Raw genomic sequence first — 19,872 nt, 5'->3', positions numbered from 1 at the left:
AACACACCTCTCACATTATTGCTGCAGAAAGTTTGTACTGGTAGTCCAATAGAAACTGATGCTGATGTGGATGTTTCATGGAATATTATCTCTTCTATATGCAATCTTTGCATAACTTCTTTAGAAATATGTATGCTGTTTCATTCCTTTTAAACTATACTGTAATTTCAAGCTTTCAGTTTGTTACAAAATTGTACTGCATTTTTGTGCCCAGATCATAATTAATATAAGTGTGTATTAAACATTGCTGCAAAATTCTGTTGTTGATTATATATATTATTTTGCTGGAAGACATTAAATAAATACCAAATGCATCTTTGTGAAAATAACACCAATCCTAAAATATTATTTTATAGCAAAATCTGAAAATTATATATGTATATATTTTTTTTTATTCAGTGACTTCAGAGAGCGCCTGCTGTATTACCAGTGTATGCAGAGGTAACTTATGTTTTTATTGTAAAGTATCACCTCGCATCTTGTCTGTATTAACCACTTGGATAGAATAGTGGTTGTTACTAACTGGTTACCCCATCTGATATTTTGTGGGATTCTAATATTCTGTTCTGCATGTTATTTATCTAATCAAGTATTTGTTACTGTAGTACAGAAACTTATATCAGATGCATGATTCAAAATACAGTATGCAAAAGCTAATCAAATTCATTGATTCATTAACCATATTTTTTCAGCAAAATATGGAAAATAATAACTGTGTTTAAATACTTGCATATTAGTTAGTATGATTTGTAATCTACATATAAATGCAGATTATTCTATGTGCAAACAATATCCTTATATAATAATACAGTTATTACCAACATACACTGGAATAGTTATAGGCTGTGTCGAGATATGCTAGTGAGATTGCAACCAGAGTTTCGTGTCTTCCCAGAACATATTCACATAGTAAGCAGAATTTAGTACTTAACAAGACAGTGATTTAGCTACTGTGTTGGACCTAGATATTCAGTTAACTTTTCACAGTGTGAATTTTATTATGGAATCATGATATAACATTTCTTAGCAAAAAATAAACTATAATTCTTGTTGAATATTCAATACCATATCTTGCATTATTCTTGATGGCTGAATTGTCCAGTTGAAAGTAAGCATCTTAGGAGAAAAAAAAAATCTGTGTTTGAATTCCATCAATGGTGAAAAATTTTATACACAGAATGGTTAAAGCTTACATATGGTTGCATTTCTAGAATGCACGTGGGAACAAAGATCCATACAAATTAAGGCCAGCAGTCTTAATTTTGTGTGTGTGTGGGGGGGGGGATGCATTCTGCAAGTGAATAAGTAATCATCAAAGTAATAAACCAAAAATTATTTTATACAGATAAATTAATAGAATTTTTTGCAATTAACATAAATATAAAATTAAATGAAATCTGAAAATAAAAATATACATGTATGAGAGAAAACATTTTTCATAAAAAATTCAACTGCAAGTTACTTATATACAGTAAAAAAAAAAAAAAAAACATGCCATCATCATAACTACATGGAACTAAAGACTAATTGTGTGAGGTGGTCCCTCTCACACGTATAGCTTATTATACCATGCCTAACTTACTCACATTCTCTGCAGTCACCGCTCTGTGCAAAAAAAAAATTAAAAAATACCACACCTACACCCTCTTAATACAGCTTCCAGGAATAACCTCTTGTTCTTCTCCATCTCCCACCATTCTATGAAAATTTTCCTCCATGTTAATCTGTTAAAAATTCCTTACCAGTTTATTGCTGGGTGTCAGGTTGGTTAATGGAAGGCTCCCAGTTCAGATAAGTTTTCTAATTAATTGTGGGTAATTGTGTGTTTGTGTAAGAGTTGTGCACTTGCAATATTTGTAGTGTGTAGCTTGTTTGAGTTTGTTTATAAAATTGTTAAACTTAGAGCAGAGTATAGTAACTGTTGAAAGAAAGATGGTGGCGACTTTGTCTTTACGAGAGTTAAATTTTTATTTTAGTTGTTTTGGAAATGTGATGTGTGATATATGGCATTCATTATGTTATGTTGATAAATTATGGATTTTTAAGGAGGGTGTGTGTTTGTGTGTGTGTAGTGTGATTTGAATGTGGACTTGATGGGCGGTAACTGAAGGTGATAATAATGAGAATGGGGGGAAAGACTGTAAACGAGCAGCAAATAAGTAGTAAGAAAGTTTTGAATAAGCAAATGAATGATCTGCTGAATGAAATAATAAATGGTAGTAAGAATGATGCCAGCCTGGTTGGCCGAGTGGTTAGCATATCCACTCTCCAGCCAAGAGGCTGTAGGTTTGAATCCTGTCTCGGCATGGATGTTTGTGATTGACTTCCACCTTCATACATTCATTCATACAAGTGAATAAACACTCTCCCAAGATGGACTTGGGTCACCATGGGAGAAGTAGACCCAATCTTCCTGCAATGAGAGAGGCCTTCAACCTGTGGTGTGTGTGGTGGTGGTGGTGGGGAATTAGGCTGATCATCATCATCAGTAAGAATGATGAAAGTAATACAAATGTAGCAAAAGTTGGGAGTAGTGAATGCAGTGCACATGTGGTAAATAACATCGATTGGTAAAAGATATAAATAGGTTGATAGTTGGATACATCAGTCTTTGCACCATCCTTGTGCAATGGAATTACTATACATTCTTTCCACTCCTTTGGAATCTTCACTTTTCTGAGACTCAGATTAATATTTTTGGATAAGTAAATCTCTAAAGTGTAGATTTATTTTAGAAGGTCTTATCGCCATTTCCTATGAGATTATCTCTATTAAGATTTTTTTTTATTCTGAGTGTTATACACAAGAGTTCAATTCAGATTGGCAATGACTTTTAACTGTTTCTTTTAGAATTCGGAGAATCACTGACTCAAAACCAGATACAAAAAAATATATACGCATTTAATAAAACTAAACAATATATACACTTTAGATAAAATTACATAACTACAAAATACTAGATCCAAGGCTTTCTAAAATGAATCTACACTTTAGAGATTTTCTTATCCAAAAATATTAAAATTACCCATTCTCTGACTCATTCTATTGCTGGATTGTTTAACATATATTTAATCATGTCTACTAGACTAAATACTTTGTTTCACAATAACAAAAATGTTCATAGTCAGTTTCTTTGTTAGGGCCTTTTCGAAAATATAAAATTCTCTTCTTCTTTTCCATGGGATCCTTTCTTATTACTCTTATGTGGTATACAGTATTATTCCTCACTGAAGTATAAATACTCTTACCTCTTGCAGTTCAGTTTGAATGCACAATTTACAAATTTTTGTACTGGAGAAAAAAAAATTTCTTCTACTACTTCAAAAACAACATATCTACGTTGAGCTAATTCCATCACTCTTTCCAGTAGAAATAACAAATATATCCGGCGTCCTTAAGACAGATGAAACTTTCCAATCAGTGTTTCCTCGAACATTTCTTTGGAATATCAACTGCAATATCTTCTTTTATTTACTAATTACTTGTTGACAGTCTCAACTCCTCCAGTTTAAAGACTCACAGTTTTACTATTCCTTTTCAGAATCTACTATTAATATTCTTTTGACTGTCACATAAAACTAAATAAACTTCATAAGAACAATGAGTCAAAGAATGAGTGATTTTAATATTTTTGGATAAGAAAATCTCTAAGGTGTAGATTCATTTTAGAAGGAATAGCCAGTTCAGCTGAACAAACACTCTTTTAGCATCAGTGCTGATATCCCATCAGTTCCCCCCCCCCCCCCCCAATTGCTGAATTCTTATTCAGTCTGTGCAATGGCTCTAATACCTCCTCCTTTATACACCCGAGTTCCTTCATTCAGTGAAGAGGTAGCAGTGAGTGCAATGTTGTATACACCAGCTCGATAGCTTTCTAGCAAAATGGGCCTCATTTGTTACAACCTCCATTTCATCCTACTGTATTTATTCTTCAAACTCTAAGGGTGCATTCTGATATTGCATCATTTAAGTGTTTTTTTAAATGCTTCCCATGCACTGTCGATATTCTTCCCACCCAGCAACCGATACCATCGTGCTGAATCAACATACTCCTCAGTTGGTCATAATTTCCTGCTTTCTAGTTCAGCATCTAACCTTTTCTGAATACAATATTTATAAACTTAGCCACTTCCCAAATGAGTACCACATGGTCACTGTTACCAACTAGAGGCAGAATAGTCATGTCTTTAACCGAAACATCCTCTGACACTATAATCAAATCTAACATTCTATAACCTCATGTTCCTTCTGTCACATGCTGATTGAGAAAGTTGTTTCACAAAGCTCAATAAATTCAGTTTCATTCTTCTCATGAGATTGTGGAATGTTCCTAATTACCTACTTACCAATCAGCTGCATATAAATTAGCAGCTAGACCACCTGAATGGAGGAAAACTATCTCTGAGTGAAATAATATAGGCAGAGAGTCAAGGCATGGAACCCACACCCCTCAGAAGAAAATCAAAAACCTCTGTGGTATTAAGCATCACTAAGTAGTAGATGAGTTTATGTGCCCAGTATAATATCGCCACTTTGCTTACTGGAATCTTGAAGTAGCCTGAAGAAGAAGCTTGAAGTTATCTCTTTCTTCATGATGTCTAACATCATGAAGAGAGAGAGAGAGAGACCCAACATTTGTTATTTTGAAAGAGTACATCTTTAAGATGTTCATCAGAAGCTGGAGTGTAGAGAGTATGGCAGAGGAGGACTGATGGTGAATGAGCAGGAAGTATATGAGGAGTCAAGTAAACTTGATATTAATAAGGCAATAGGATTTGACAGTATTTCATCATGTATATCTAGAGGGATACCCTATGGAATTAATGGCACCTTTGGTGCAACTATTTCAACACGTGTCTTGTGACAGCGCAAGTTCCAAAGGAATGGAAGGTGGGAAAAATGAATCTACTTCACAAGGGGGGGGGGGGGGAATAAGACCTACAAATTATAGGCCAGTCTATGTGTCAAACCAACTGTCCTCACCAACTTCTCTAATATCTTATTGTTAAGATATTAGAGAAGTTGGTGAGGACTAGGATTCAGAAGTGGGTTGATAATAGCAATATTCTTTATGATGGTAAGCATGATTTGGCGGGGGAGGTCATGTTTTAGCAATCAGCTTACATATTACAACAAACTGTGACAAACTCACTTGATAAAGGAGATGCATATACAGTGGTGTACTTGGACTCTACAATGGCCTTTGATAGACTGCTACATGACAAGCTGGTAGCTAAACTGAAACAGATGGGATTAGATAACAGACTAATAAGTTGGATAGCTGATTGGCTGTTAGGTATCAGCAGATTGTATTTGTAGGAGTGGTATCCCAAAAGAGGAAGGTCACTAGTGGACTGCCACAGGGATCTGTTTTTGGACCATTATCGTTTAACTTGTATGTTAATGACATTGGGGGGCTGGCTTAACTGGAGATGTGCAGCTGTTTGCTGATGAAAATTTGGGGAGGTCTATGAGAAGTAGAGCGTTTTTTGCTCTTGCAGGAGGATCTGAATAGATTATGTGAGTGGGCAAATGAGTGGGACTATCAATTTAATGTTGCAATTACCAGCTCTTGAAATTTAGTATGCAAGGTTTGAATGCAGAGTATATGAATAATGGGAAAATTTTGAAGGAGATAGAGGAGATGAGAGATCTAGGAGTGATGGTGGACAGAGACTTTAAGGGTCACATTGCTAAACCTGTAAGAAATCCCAATGGATTACGGTGATAATGAGGAGAACATTGACATGCAGAAGCAAAGAGGTTATAGTTCCCTTATATAAGTCTTTGATCATGCCATATATGGATTATTGTCCAGAGATTTGATCACCTGGGTTTCAGTGGGACGAGGATGTATTTGTGAAGTCCAGAGAAGGTTTACTAATTTAGGTGAGATCTATGGAATGTCAGATATGAAGACACGTCAAGGGAATGCAAGGGTTTACAGAGACTTGTGAGTATAAGAATAGGGGATATGATTGAGACATTAAAGTTGGTGAAAGGTTTTTACCAGATTAATGTGTAGGAGATATTTCATAGAGTAGAGGGAATCAGTGGTGGAACTAGAGTCCATTCCTAGAAGCTGTATAAAGAGAGTATGAGCAAGGGAGTGAAGAACAGGTTCTTTGCATGGAGAGTGATTGGTGAGCATTGCCTGAAAGTGCAGTATGTGAATGAGTTCAAGGCATGTTTCGATGATTTTTTGGCATGAGAGAGTATAGACTTCGTGCAATTTCTTTGACTCCATGGAAGTCAGATGTTAATAATAATAATGTAGTAGTAGTAATAACAGTAATAATAATGATGATGGAGGATCAGTTATTTAGCAACTGATCCTTCATCATTATTACCTTGTAATTTACTAATATTATATAATAATAGTGTGACAGCAGCATTAGATAAAGGTAATGGCTGTGCGATTATTGTGCTAAATTTTGCAAATGAAATGCTAGAGTGTAGAGGGAATGGAAGACTATCAGTATGGAAAAAAGATAATGGGGATCATTTTAATGTGGACAGATGTAAAGTTATGCATTTTGGAATAAATAGATTACAATCTGTGTGCCTCTTTGATGGAACTATGCTCCAGGAAGTAGATGAAGATAGGGATTTGGGAGTGGCAGTAGTAGAGAGAGAAAAATAGAGAAGGGGGTTAAGTTTGGATGGCATATTGTTGTTCCTTCTTTATAAGGCCTTGATACATCCACATTTGAATTACTGTTCTCAGATCTCGTCACCTGGGTTGCTTGCAATGAGAGGATCAAGAGGTTAGCGACCAAGATGCTGAGTGGTCTGTGGAATGCTTCCTATGAGGATGGAAGGTTTGTAGATAACAGAAGTTGGTTGATAGGCAAAAAAAGAGGAGATATGAAAACATTTAAATTACTTAAAGGGTTTTACAGGATTGATGCAATGTTTCAGCACTTGGCTGGAAGGGGCCAAACAAGAGATCATTCCTGGAAGTTGAGTAAGAATGAATTTAATTGGGATGTGAGGATTTTTAACTTGGTGAGTGATGAAGGAATGGAATCTGTTGCTGGAATCATTTGCAAGTGCTTTGTCTGTTAATGGGTGAGGTATGGTAGATATTGTGTGGATAGTTTGGGTTTCCCATGATGAGTCTTGGTACTCCATGGAGGTGTCCATACAATAATAATATGTTTCTTTAATTTATCATAGTCTCCTGCTCTGTAATTTCACACATCTCTTTTGTTCCATGAAGCCTGTACCTGCCTAGCCACTCCCTTGTCAAAACCACATGATCACTTTTCCCAATTGGTTTCTTTGTAATATTTTATTTCATTTGTGTTTCTATCTGTTTCTCCCTGTGCTAATTTTGTTTTTATGATTAATTTTGTTATTAATTTTTATTCATGCTCGACTGTGCCTTTGATAACTTTATATTTGTTACTAGTCCAGCTCCTTATGCCTTACTCAACTCTGTTCTACTTTACCCTTAATACAACCTTATTCTCCTTAACAAATATATTTCAGTTAATCCTTCTTAATCTTATCCTTTGTTCTTACTGCAAGTAAACAGACCTTAAGCCTTCAGCCAGTCTACGAAAACAGGTCATCTAATTTCTCACACTTCTCAATCAGAAAAATTTATTTGATTTTACGACTGCACCATTCTAATTGAATTTTATATAGTCTGAGAATTTAGAGAAGGAACACAGGCAAGATCATAATTAAATTACTTATTTTCATGCATCTAATCATGGCGGTTCTGTATCTAATTGGCATGCAGGTTTGCTAAATTTTTTTTAGATAGTGCATTGGCAAATGATCAGGCAAGGTTGTTAATAAAACATAACATTTTATTTTAATAAAAGACTACAATTCACATACTCAAAGGAAGAAAATATTTCTCTCAGCCTATCTATACTTAATAGGTATAACATACAATTGACTATTTTTGCATACAATATTCACTTAACCTCATCACTTTACTAAACTATCTACAATAAACGGGCAGCTATCCCTTGAGTTACAACTTAAACTAAATACTTCAATCTTATGTACAATTATACAATCACTTTCACCCATACCTAACCATAACACAATGTCTAACAAATGTTTGCAAGACTTTGCAAACATTTGTTTTTGCTGATTCATCATATTAATCTTGGTTAATTCTCTCTCTTTGGGTTTACATACAACTTTCAATGGAAAATAATTAGTGCATTTTACAATAAAATCAAACATTTATTCAATCACTACATAATTTCTATTATAAAAATGTCTGAAAATCTCTGTAAAAATCGAGCTTGATAAGTTAATTAATTTAACTTATTGTGCGAGAAGTTTACAGCATTATGGTGACATCTTCTGTTATTACTGTATGAGATATTATTAAATTCAGCACTCCTCTCCCATGTGTTGCCTCAGCTACTTGCTGCATAAGGTAGTTGTCTCTAAGTAAAATCTTTTGTGAATGGGACACACACACACACACACACACACACACACACACATGAAAAGTAGCTCAAGGAATTCAATCTCCTTACTGACACTAGTTATTTCCTGCTTCCATAGTTAAAATCACCTATTATTATCACTCTGTCACTCTCTAGTCTCATCTGTCTAAAGTTCAGAATTTCTCCCCTCTACATTTCCTATAGTAACACCTCACTAAATATCTAAAATTCATACTTCTCTCAACCTCATGCCAAATGGCCTCAAAGTCATTATTATTACTGTTGCTTTCTTCAAGTTCCACATGGAGGACACAGTTTTTATGTAATCATCATACATACATATACTATTTCATTTAGTAAACTGGATATAGTAGTATGCATGTTGGCATTTTCACTTTTTTTTTTTTTTTAAATCATATACTTATCATATTATTTGCATTTTTTTAAATCAGGTTTCGAATTAAACTAGGTCAAGCACCTGCAACAAGTTCTTCTCACAGATACCCAAGTAATATAAAATCAGATCAGCCATCAGAATTATGTCTAACAAACCGAACTGATGAAAATGAAAGACCAGCTGATAATGGAAAACGCCGAAGTCCTATTCAACTCCCTATTCGTCCAAAACCGTTAACCATAAGGAAGACACCAGGACTTGAGCCACCAAGGTTAAAAGTGAACCAGACATCTGGACCAGAGTTAACAAAATCGAAAGGAAACTATATTGCATCTTACAAAAAACTTTTTGAAAATACTAGTGTTCCACTACAAGTTAATAATGCTCGCAAGATTGAAATTCCACCAGTATTCTTACTTTCTGAGGAACCTCAAACTGATCTCTTAAATAAATCAGATGTAGAAAATGAAACATTAGAAAAGTGCTCAGATTCTAGTATTAGAACTAGCAGAAGTGAAGAGTTCGAGTTAGAATTACATCAAGTGAATGGAACTGAAAAACCATGTTATAACAAGGATCAGTTAGATCAGTGTAATGGGAATTTGCCTGATATTTTGGATGGAGGTTTACAGGAAAGTGAAGTTAGGACTGAAGGTGATGGAGATGCAGCACCATCAGTTGGATTACCTTCTGGTAAGTAATTCATGCATTCCATTCTGTAGGATAAATTATTTTGAGAACTGATTGCTGTAAAGCAGTTATTTCTGAATGAAACAGTATTATCTCAGTATTTCAATGGAATTCTAAGACATCACAGGAGGTCCACATCAACCATTATTCACACGGTGCTTTTTATATTGCTTCTTAGTTCATTCATTAATAATGCACTTGCAACTCTCTTTAGCAGCCTTTTCTTCTATCCTTCACTCACTGAAATCAAAAAATCTAGTACTTACTTACATCCTTACATATACCCATCTGCATTTGTCTGGCAGATGTAGAAATATTTCTTCTGCACCTGTCTCATGATAACCCTTATTGACTTATGTTTCTGATATATATATATATATATCCTCTTTTCTATCCATCAAGTAAATTTTCTAATTTGCAAACCTTTAATTTGCCCTCATAAGGACCTGTATCAAAATTTTCTTGCTATGTTTTTATCTAAACCTATGTTAACACACCTACTTCAGTAGTTTAAATGTGGCTGTATCCTAAGATAAGGAAGTTATATTTCTTTAGTATGTTGTTTAGCATCCACTTGGATGCTGAAAAACATACTAATGATACTAAAACACATTCTGACACTTGCAATGGTTACTTTGTGCCTGTTTTGTCTACTTTTGTAAAATATCTCCCAAATTCAGTTTTGTTTCAGTCTGTGTAAGATTATGTTGGTTATGTCTCAATATAGTTTTACACTGTGGAACTGAAATGCTAAATTGGTGACCTTTCTTCATAGTGGCAGCATATACAAATCCTCCTATATCAATATTGCTTACTGTTGCCTGCCTCAGTCTAGAATCATCAGCAAACATTGGAGATTCCTCATCATACCGTCTCCATTATTATTATTATTATCATACATAACCTCCACGGAGTCAGCAGATTCATCATGGGAGGCCCACTTAACCAGCAGCATGTCTATCATATTGAACTTTAATCATTCATACTCCCAGCATTCATAATACACTCCAACAATGCATTCCACTCACCAACAACTCTCCATGTAAAATATCTGCTCCTCACACCCTTCTTCACCACATCTTTATACAATTTCCAGGGATGGCCTCTCACTCTTCCCATCTTATCATCCACTCTTTTTGTAATCCCTTCTGTATTAATTTGGTAAAATCCCTTAACCAACTTGGTCTCTATCATATCTCATCTTTACCTTCTGTCTACCAAACTCTTATCTACATTCTCTCAACCACTCTGCATCATCAACACTCAGGAGTCCTGATATCACTAGCCATTCATCTTTGGATCCTCTCCAGTGTTTCCAGATCACAGTGCAAACTATGTGACCAAATTTGAGCACAATAGTCCGTGTGGTCTGACCAATTCCTTATATAGAGGCACCACAAGCTATTTAACCTTACATATCAAAGAACTTTTTATCACAGTAGCAATATGATGTGCAGGCTTTCTGACACTTGCAATGTGCCCTTAGAACTTTAATCCACTGCCTATCATCACCCCAAGATCCCAAATTTCATTCACTTCCTGAAGCACAGCTACACCAATATGTAGCCTTAACACCATTAACATATTTATAATTTAACATATATAAACAGCAGCAGTTGAAGCACATAGCTGTGTGATACAAACTACCAGTCACTTGTCTTCTCTTCTCCTTGATACTAGTTCGCCATATCTAACTCTTTGATATCTATTAGCAATCCTCATATCCATCTCATCAGCTTCATTCCTATTTGCTCCAGTTTATATAATAGATTTCTATATCTTTAAATCTATCATATGCCTTTGAAAATTCCAGCAGTATCATAGTGTAGCCGTATACCTTATTCAACCTGTCACTTTATTTATAGAAAGTGAATAAATTATTATTTACATCTGACCTCCATGGAGTCAGACTCATTGTGGGAGGTACATACTATCACACACAAAGCTCATCTAACCGTGCCTTAACTGATTCAGTGTGTCTATATTCACAACAAACTTAGGCAATGTATTCCACTCTCCATGCAAAGAACCTTCCCCTCACACCCTCCTTATACAGTTCCAGGGATGGACTCGTTCTACTCCCTCCTCTCCAATTATACGAAAATTTTTTTCCATGTCAAACTGATAACAACCCCTGATATCACTAGAATTATGACTGTTCATTAACTTATGTCTCAGTCATATCCCCCCCCCCTCCTGTTCATGAGACTTTGCAGTTTACATTCTTTCAATCTGCCTTCACACTCTGCATTCCAAAGACCAGTTACTGCTTTAATGAATATTTTTTTAATCCTTTCTAACATATCTTTGTTTCTCTCCTCTTTATTTCTGCACATAAGGGTCCTCCGCATCATTACCGTTATCCGATGTAACGTCTTCACAACTTGTGCAATGTAGCCTGTGAATTTCAGCTCTTTGTCCACCACCACTCATGTCTCTCATCTCCTCTACCTCTTTTAAAGTTTCCCCACTAAGTGTGTACTTTGCATTCCATCATTGCTTACCAAATCTCAAAACCTTACATTTTACAACATTGAACTGATAGTTCCACTTACCTGCCCATTCTTGCAATCTATTCAAGTCCTCCTGTGAGGCCATAACATCTGCTTACTCTGCATTGCTTTTCACAATTTTGCATCATCTGCAAACAGCTGCATATCACTAGTTAAACCCGTCCCAATATCATTAACATACAAAATGAACAATAATGGTTCCAAAATTGACCCCTGTGGCACACCACTAGTGACCTTCCTCTTTCGGGATACTGCATCCTCATATACAACTTTCTGATACATATCTGACAGCCAGTCACTGATCCAACTCAGAAGTTTGTTATCCAGTCCCATCTATTTCAATTTATTTAACAGCTTGTCATGTGTCAGTCTATCAAAAGCTTTTGCAAAATCCAAGCACACCACTGTATATGCATCTCCCCTGTCCAAAGTATTTGTCACCTTGTTATAGTACATAAGTAAGTACTAAAACATGATCTCCCCTTTACCAAACCTTTGCTGATAACCACAGAGAATACTGCTGTTATCAACCCATTTCTGTCCTATTTCTCACCAATCTCTCCTTGCATATCAAAGAACTTTTCATCATGGCAGCAATATGATTGGCCTATAATTTGAAGCTACAGCCTTATTATTATTATTATTATTACCCCGAAGACCTCATGGAGTCAAAGACTCATCTGGGAGATCCTTTTATCACACATCTCATCATACTGAGCCTTAAACACACTCAAACTCCTTGCAGACACCACACTCTCAGGCAAGGCATTCCAATCATTCACAACTCTGCATGAAAAAACCTGCCTCTCACTCTCCTACTCACACCCTCTTTATACAGTTTCCAGGGATGACCTCTGGTTCTCCCCTGATCTCCCACTATTCTCTGTAGGACTTCTCCACCATTTTTGATAAAGTTGATCTTTATCAACCTCTTACCAACTTGTAGGTCTCTATCATATCTCCCCTCTTCCTCCTCTCCACCAGACTCTGCAAATTACATCTTCTCAATCTTTCCTTATACTCAACATTCCAGAGGTCAGAAACTACCTTAGTCAGTTGCCTTTGGACCCTTTCCAACATCTCTTCATCCTTCTGAAAACCCGGTGACCAAATATGGGCACAATAGTCCATGTGTGGCCTAATCAAAGCCTTATACAATGGAACAAGAATCTCCCTACTTCTACATGTCAGTGTCCTCCGCATCATTCCCAGAAGCCTTTGTGTTGTCTTCACAATTTTGGCGATGTGTCCCCTAAATTTTAGATCCTTATCCACTATCACCCCCAGATCTCTTATTTCCTCTACCTCCAACAATATATTCTCATCAAGCATAAATTCTGCATCCCATCTTTGTTTTCCAAATTTTAAAACCTTACATTTTGCAACATTGAACTTGCATCCCCATTTCCTTGCCCGCAGCGGAACAGTTTTTCCCTCCTTCCACTCCCTTGGAACCTGGCTCTAATGCCAATTCCCTGGGACATTTCTTTAAGACATGTGGTGATATGTCAGCAAATTGTATTGCCTTATTGACATCAAGTTTATTTATTTCTTCTTATACTTCCTGGACACTCACAATTAAGCCATCCTCTCCTGTGTCCTTTACACTTAAGTTTTTTGTGATTTCACCCTGATGAGGATGAAACACACTTCTGAAGTTTATCACTGAATACCTCAACAATGTCTTCTGCAGCAGTTACCATTCTACCATTTACATCCATTAACATAATCTTACCATAATCATTCTTCCTTCTACTTGCTACATATCTAAAAAAAAAAAAAAAAAAAACTCTAGGATTTTTCTTCACCTGATTTGCTAATTTCTGCTCATACTGTACTTTTGTTATCCTTATTAACTGAGTCACTCTCTCCTAGCTTGCTCTTTATACTCTTTATATAACTGGTTATTACTATGATTCATCTTGTACTGTCTCCAAAGTGCCTTCTTCTTCGTCTTCCATGTTTTATGATTAATCCCCTTATTCAGCCTTTCGACCTTCGGAATACATTCACACATTGATGCTATTATGTATTTCTTTGTCAGTTTCCAAGCAGCATTAATTTCATTACTGCTCAACTTCTCATTCTATGCTATAGCTTCAAGCCATCTCTGCTTGTCATAATCACCATCCCTGTACTTCCACATATATCCTTTTCTCACAGAAGTCTGCATATGGCTAGCTACAACTCAAATGATCACTTTATGATCACTCTCACCAACTGGAGCAAAGTGCAATATCCTACTCACAATTACATCCTCTGATGAAATGATCAGATCTAAAACTCTTGATCCTCATCTGCCATCCTTTACATGCTGCCTGAGATAGTTGTCTCTCAAGAAATTAATTTCCCTTCTTCCCAAATGCTATCTCTTCATTCTAATCTATACAGCTGCAATTAAAATCACCTATAATAATCAGTCTTCTTTTGTTCACTAACCCAAGTTGTTTATACATTTCTTCATCACCATCCTCCACATTCCATTGCCTATATCAACATCCAACTAAATGTCTTCCTGTCAACCTCCACCTCATAACCACTGCCACTATTTCCCTCTTCCATGTCTACCTTATGTGAACATAATTCACCTGCTATCATCAGCAGCACTCTCTCTCCCTTTTTGTTTTTTGTATCCTAATGAAAAACACTATACCTTTCCTTATCTATCCCTGTGAGAATATCATCTTCGTTCAACCATGTTTTACTTATTCCAACAATTTTGGGACGAATAAACTCAATCAGTCAAACAATTTCATTTCCCTTATTTTTGATACTTCTGGCATTTGTAAATAAACACAGCAGTTCACTTTTAGGTGAATTGCTGCAGGTCTATAACCAGTCCTTCCCAAGCCACTTGTGTTGTGATTTCCCCACCACATCTGCCCTTGCCCAATCACGTTTATCACTACTTACCACATATGTCTGCTCAGTCTCAACTTCCCCACTCACATCCTGATGTATTCCATTTCTATGCTGATCGTTCCCATTCATACATGCGTAAACTATTACTTTCAACATCCACACTTTTCCTATGCCATGTCTCCCTGTACTCCATGGCTCTCCCCTCCCATTTCCCTGTTCCTCTTGCATTCTCATTCTCTCTTCATCTCTCACAACTACTATTACTGTTTCCATTGCGAAGCACTTCTGTCTCTTCAATACCACTCTCATGATCTTTCATTGATGAGCTTAAATTATTCTCTGGGAAATTATTGTTCTTCACACAGCTTACCATAGTTATTGTTTTTAAAATAAATGTATAAAAGATGTTGTTAGGAGTTTAAGTCCATCAGATCTCTAGTCTCTTGCCTGCTTCCACTCAAATAAGCCTAGTTTCCCCTCACTATATGATTCTCTTTCTAACTGATACTTTCTCCAAACACTTAACTCCAGATTCATTTAAATGTAAGCCATTATTCATATACAACTGTCTGTCAAATTCACTCCATACATCTAAGAACTACATACCCTTACTCCCACAACCTATACATTGATTATATTTGCTATCCCATCCTTTCTTCTCAATTCAGTTCTATCATATAAAGATGCTATCTGAAGAATGGTTCCTCATAAGTGTGTGAATTAAACAGTTAAAAAAATAAGCCAATAAAATTGCTTTCTTTGATTATTGCATCACTTATTATGCAGAACCTTATTTTTAATTATCAGAAACCAGCATCACTCTTGATGAAATGAAGGGTGATGATTGTTTCTGGTCACTGTGCCATGTTACATTAAAACCAAACATTGCAGAGTAGTGCAAAAGAACTTTTTCAGGCTTTACATGGGGAAGATATGAAACAATTTCTCCCCTGGCTATATTGAATTGGCTTTTAAACCTCAGTGCTAGGCTTTAACTTCATTATCCCATCCATATAAAAAAAAAAATATTTCATGAAATTTAGCTGCATACCATTAAAAGCGATTTCGCTTTGAGGATAATGTGAATAATTTCACCCTGTATTCATCTTAGTTAATGCATTTAAGAAATAAAGTATATTCTTATAAGATTCCTTCATATGAACATAATTGAATAGAGGGATATTTATTGCCAGTGTGTTTGAAGTACAGCTTTAAAACAAAGATCCTTAACAAATGCTTTCATCATGCTCATGTTTTTTCTTTAGTGTTCTCATTAATCCTTGAATAAAGATTCAAAATCCAAGGGTACAACTAAAAGAAAAAGAGGAATTTTAATTTTGCCGAATGCATTTGAAAGAGATAATGTTTATGCCCTATTCAATGAGTTCTAACTTAAACCCTAAGGTTTCAGGTGGTGTTTTGGTAAGATTGATCTCTCTCATGAGATCATTCAACACCACTTAGATCATTGAATGAAGGGTAGACATAACTGGTAGCTGAAAAGCTGGATCTAGTCCACAAGAACTTGATGCTGGACTTTCAAGTCCATTAGTTTCATTGCCTTCATTCACTCATTCATTCAGGTGATTTAGGATTTGTCATGTACTTTCATGAAATACTGGTTTCAGGACTAATGACAAGTTTGAATTTTATTACATTAAAAATTACGAAAAGGAAACTGAGAATTATTTGGTAAAACAGACTAAAAATTAATTGACAGGTATATAACAAAAAGTTGAACACTTTTGTTACAAGTTTTATATGCATACAATTTTTGACCAAGTATCTAGGACATCTTTGGTATGAATTCAAAAATTAAATCAGGCCCAAGCAACATATTTTTATAAAATTTTTGACCACAGGAATCTTCAGTATGAAGTCAAAAATTAAGCCAGGCACATGAAACATAACTGAAGATTCAACAAGAATGTATCAGTCATGTGAGAATGAAATACAGCAGAGTTCTAGGATTTTTAACTGGTTAAAAATCCTAGAACTCTGCTGTATCTGAAGCCAGTTTAAATTTTTAACTGGCTGATCCATATACGCTTCTAGCAAAAAGTGTATGATTTATACAGACTAGTTGAGTTCTTTCTATACAGACCATTTCTTCTCATCTTATCTCTTGTTACAACCTACATCCAGTGCTTTGTGAGGCTCTACAACTGTTGTGTAAATTGAAGGTCTGTAACTGTGATAATCACCTGTGCTGGATTCCCAGCACAGGTGATTATCACACTGGAATTACCACATTGGAATTATAGAAAATGAGACCCAGATGCAGCTGCTAGATCACCTCATATATCTTCCAGGTACTGTTTGTCAGTCCCGTATACACACTACAGTAAGGTTATTAGCTTTGATCTTATAAACTGTCAGTAGTAAGTATATGGGAGCACTAGCAAATAGATTGCACGAGATTAAGCCTGAAAATAAACACTGGCAGTCAAATCAATGGAGAAACAGAAGTAGTTGTTCTTGCTAGGCTCTTCATAGGTCAGAGTCATTTTACACATTCTTAATTTACTGTGTGCTGATGACTCACCTATGTATGAGCAATGCAGTATGATCTGTTGCATCGCTCACTATATATCACATACTGGTGGATTGCCTGCACTTCGCTTAAGAAAGGAATAAATTTTTAACTGGTTGATCCATATACACTCAGATAAATTGCATGAAGTTTATAAACTTTTTAAAAAGAATTAATTTATACAAATACATCTAATTATATGTAGATACTGTGTTACTTTCTTGAATATATATATATATATATATATATATATATATATATATATATATATTTAAATTTGCTTCTTTTTCACAATAATGTGTTATTTACTAATTTATCCCTTTATTACTCGAGTACTGCTGTAACTTTTGGTTTGGCACAGTATGACCTTTGCTGTCCTTGTGTCAATAAACTCCTAATCAACCAAGCAACCTCCCATGTTTCACATTGTCTTCAAATAACTGAATATCTCCCTGCAACCCTCGTGAAAAGTAAAGGTTCCAGTACTGACCCCTCTGGAACTTGTGATCTCCCTTTTCCTTGCTTTCAGATGTGTCCCAAACCTGAGCAAGACATATGCATCATCAGAGTCAAAAGGAATCATGGATCCAATACATATCTTCTATAACAAGAGTACCAACAGTAAAGAAGTCGGGGATAAAATCTGTAAAATGAAAATTTTTTTGAAAAATTTCCTGACGTTTCAACCTTCATATCAAGATCATCATCTTGGGCGCGCACGCGCGCGCGCGCACACACACACACACACATGAGCTATATTACATTTCACACAGTATGCTAAAGAGACAATGACTTGATCAATAGTTATTCTATTGGCCTGACCTCTAGTGAAAATAAAATGAAATTAAAAGAACTAAAATAACTACATCAAAGCTATATTCTATTTAAGACAACATCAGAGATTTTTTTCTTACAGATAGTTTTATTACAGCAAAAAATGATATCCTAATTTAACATGAGAATTGTTATATTAGATTTAAGATCCTAGATTATCTATAGTCTTGTTTATAATTAACTCTTAGGGAGATAGGTTATGTGGGTAGAATATGTGCCTTCCATATTCTTGGAAATTTTAGACAATCATTATTGTTAAGATTAGGGTGGGAATTTCACAGGCCTTTTTAAATTTACGTTCATACCACGTTTTGGTGTGATGTAAACAGCAGGTGCTTTTCCAGTTAATTCTATGTAAAGTGTTCAGGGCATGATTAGAAAGACCAGCTTTACCATAGTTATTAAATTTAATGTGTTGTTTATGTTCCTTTTTTCTGATAGGAAATGTGTGTCCTGTTTCCCCTATATAGGGCAGATTACAGGTGCAATGAATACAGTATACTCCAGGGTGGGGCAGCAGAGGAAGTATATCCTTGGATGAGTTGAGCAAGTTCTTTAATCTTGCAGGAGGTTTAAAGGCAGCTTTAAGGTTGTATTTTTGTAGTATTCTGTTTATTTTATCTGATATCCCTTTAATGTCTTTAAAAATAATCTCATAACTTCCATTATGAAATGATGAAATATCTTCAATCATCTTCTATGGATCTCCTTCTCTTAATATACAATAGAATACTTACAGAGGAAGAGTTACCAGATTCTTGGCACAAGTCAATTTCATTGCCATCCCAAAACTAGGAAAGGATCCAACACAAGCAAACAATTCTCAACCCATTGCTCTGACCAATTATCTTTGTAAGATATTGGAGAAAATGGTTAATGCAGACTTCTCTGGTATTTTGAAAGCAGTGATCTTCTCTCCTATACAAATGTGGCTTTTGTAGACATATTTCAACACTGAACCATTTGGTCCACTTAGAAACATGTATAAGAGATACAAGAGGTGGGAGTCTGGAAAGTTCTGATAAACACCTAGAACAAAAATGATATTAATTTACTGATATAACCACAAGAAAGAACATATTAAAACCCTTTAATCCCCCCCATGTTTCATCAAATTATAATAATTTTTTCTTTTTCTTTTAGGATATATAAGCAGACATAAAATTAATTAATTTTTTTTCTAGGTGTTTATCAGAATTTTCCAGATCCCACTATCATGCACTCCTAAAATGAGAACATCTGGTTTCAGTGTTTTTTAACATGGAAAAAGCTTATGACACAGCCTGGAGATATAGCATATTAAAAGACCTCTATAACTTAGATCTTACAGGACACCTTCCTGTATTTATTAAAAACTTTCTGTTTTTAATGCTGCCAGCACTTCACTTGAGAAAGGAATAATTTTTTTTTACTAATCTGTTGCAGGTGCAGCATGCTAGAAAATCTTGTAATTCACAAAATGTAATCTTTAAATGATGGCAAAATGGGCACCAGTGAATCAGTAAATGGAGGTGCAGGCATAATTGATAAAGAAACAGTACAATACACAAAACTAGCTCATTAAAAAACAAAGTACCATATATTATCGCGTATAACGCGAAAAATTTATGGTAAAAAATACTA

At 35.3% G+C, this 19,872-nt stretch overlaps 1 protein-coding gene across 4 annotated transcripts in view; it reads left to right on the top strand.

The window, feature by feature from the left end:
* The window catches only part of LOC150101705 (apoptosis-stimulating of p53 protein 2-like), a 209,309-nt gene that overhangs the window by 122,823 nt on the left and 66,614 nt on the right, over window positions 1-19,872 (top strand). For 3 of the 4 annotated variants that reach the window (XM_090400042.1, XM_090400041.1, XM_090400043.1), the window contains exons 6-7: window positions 400-441; window positions 8,873-9,510. In XM_090400042.1, the coding sequence (XP_090256168.1) occupies window positions 400-441; window positions 8,873-9,510 (680 nt within the window). The remainder of the gene's footprint in view (window positions 1-399; window positions 442-8,872; window positions 9,511-19,872) is intronic. The other variant, XM_090400044.1, reaches the window with a different exon arrangement.

The sequence above is a fragment of the Typopeltis vanoorti genome, chromosome 11, assembly GCF_054136105.1.
Source record: "Typopeltis vanoorti isolate ZY-2024b chromosome 11, IOZ_Tvanoo_1.0, whole genome shotgun sequence".
Taxonomy (NCBI): domain Eukaryota; kingdom Metazoa; phylum Arthropoda; class Arachnida; order Uropygi; family Thelyphonidae; genus Typopeltis; species Typopeltis vanoorti.
The sequence above is the reverse complement of the archived record's forward strand: the minus strand, read 5'-3'. Positions and strand labels throughout refer to the sequence as shown.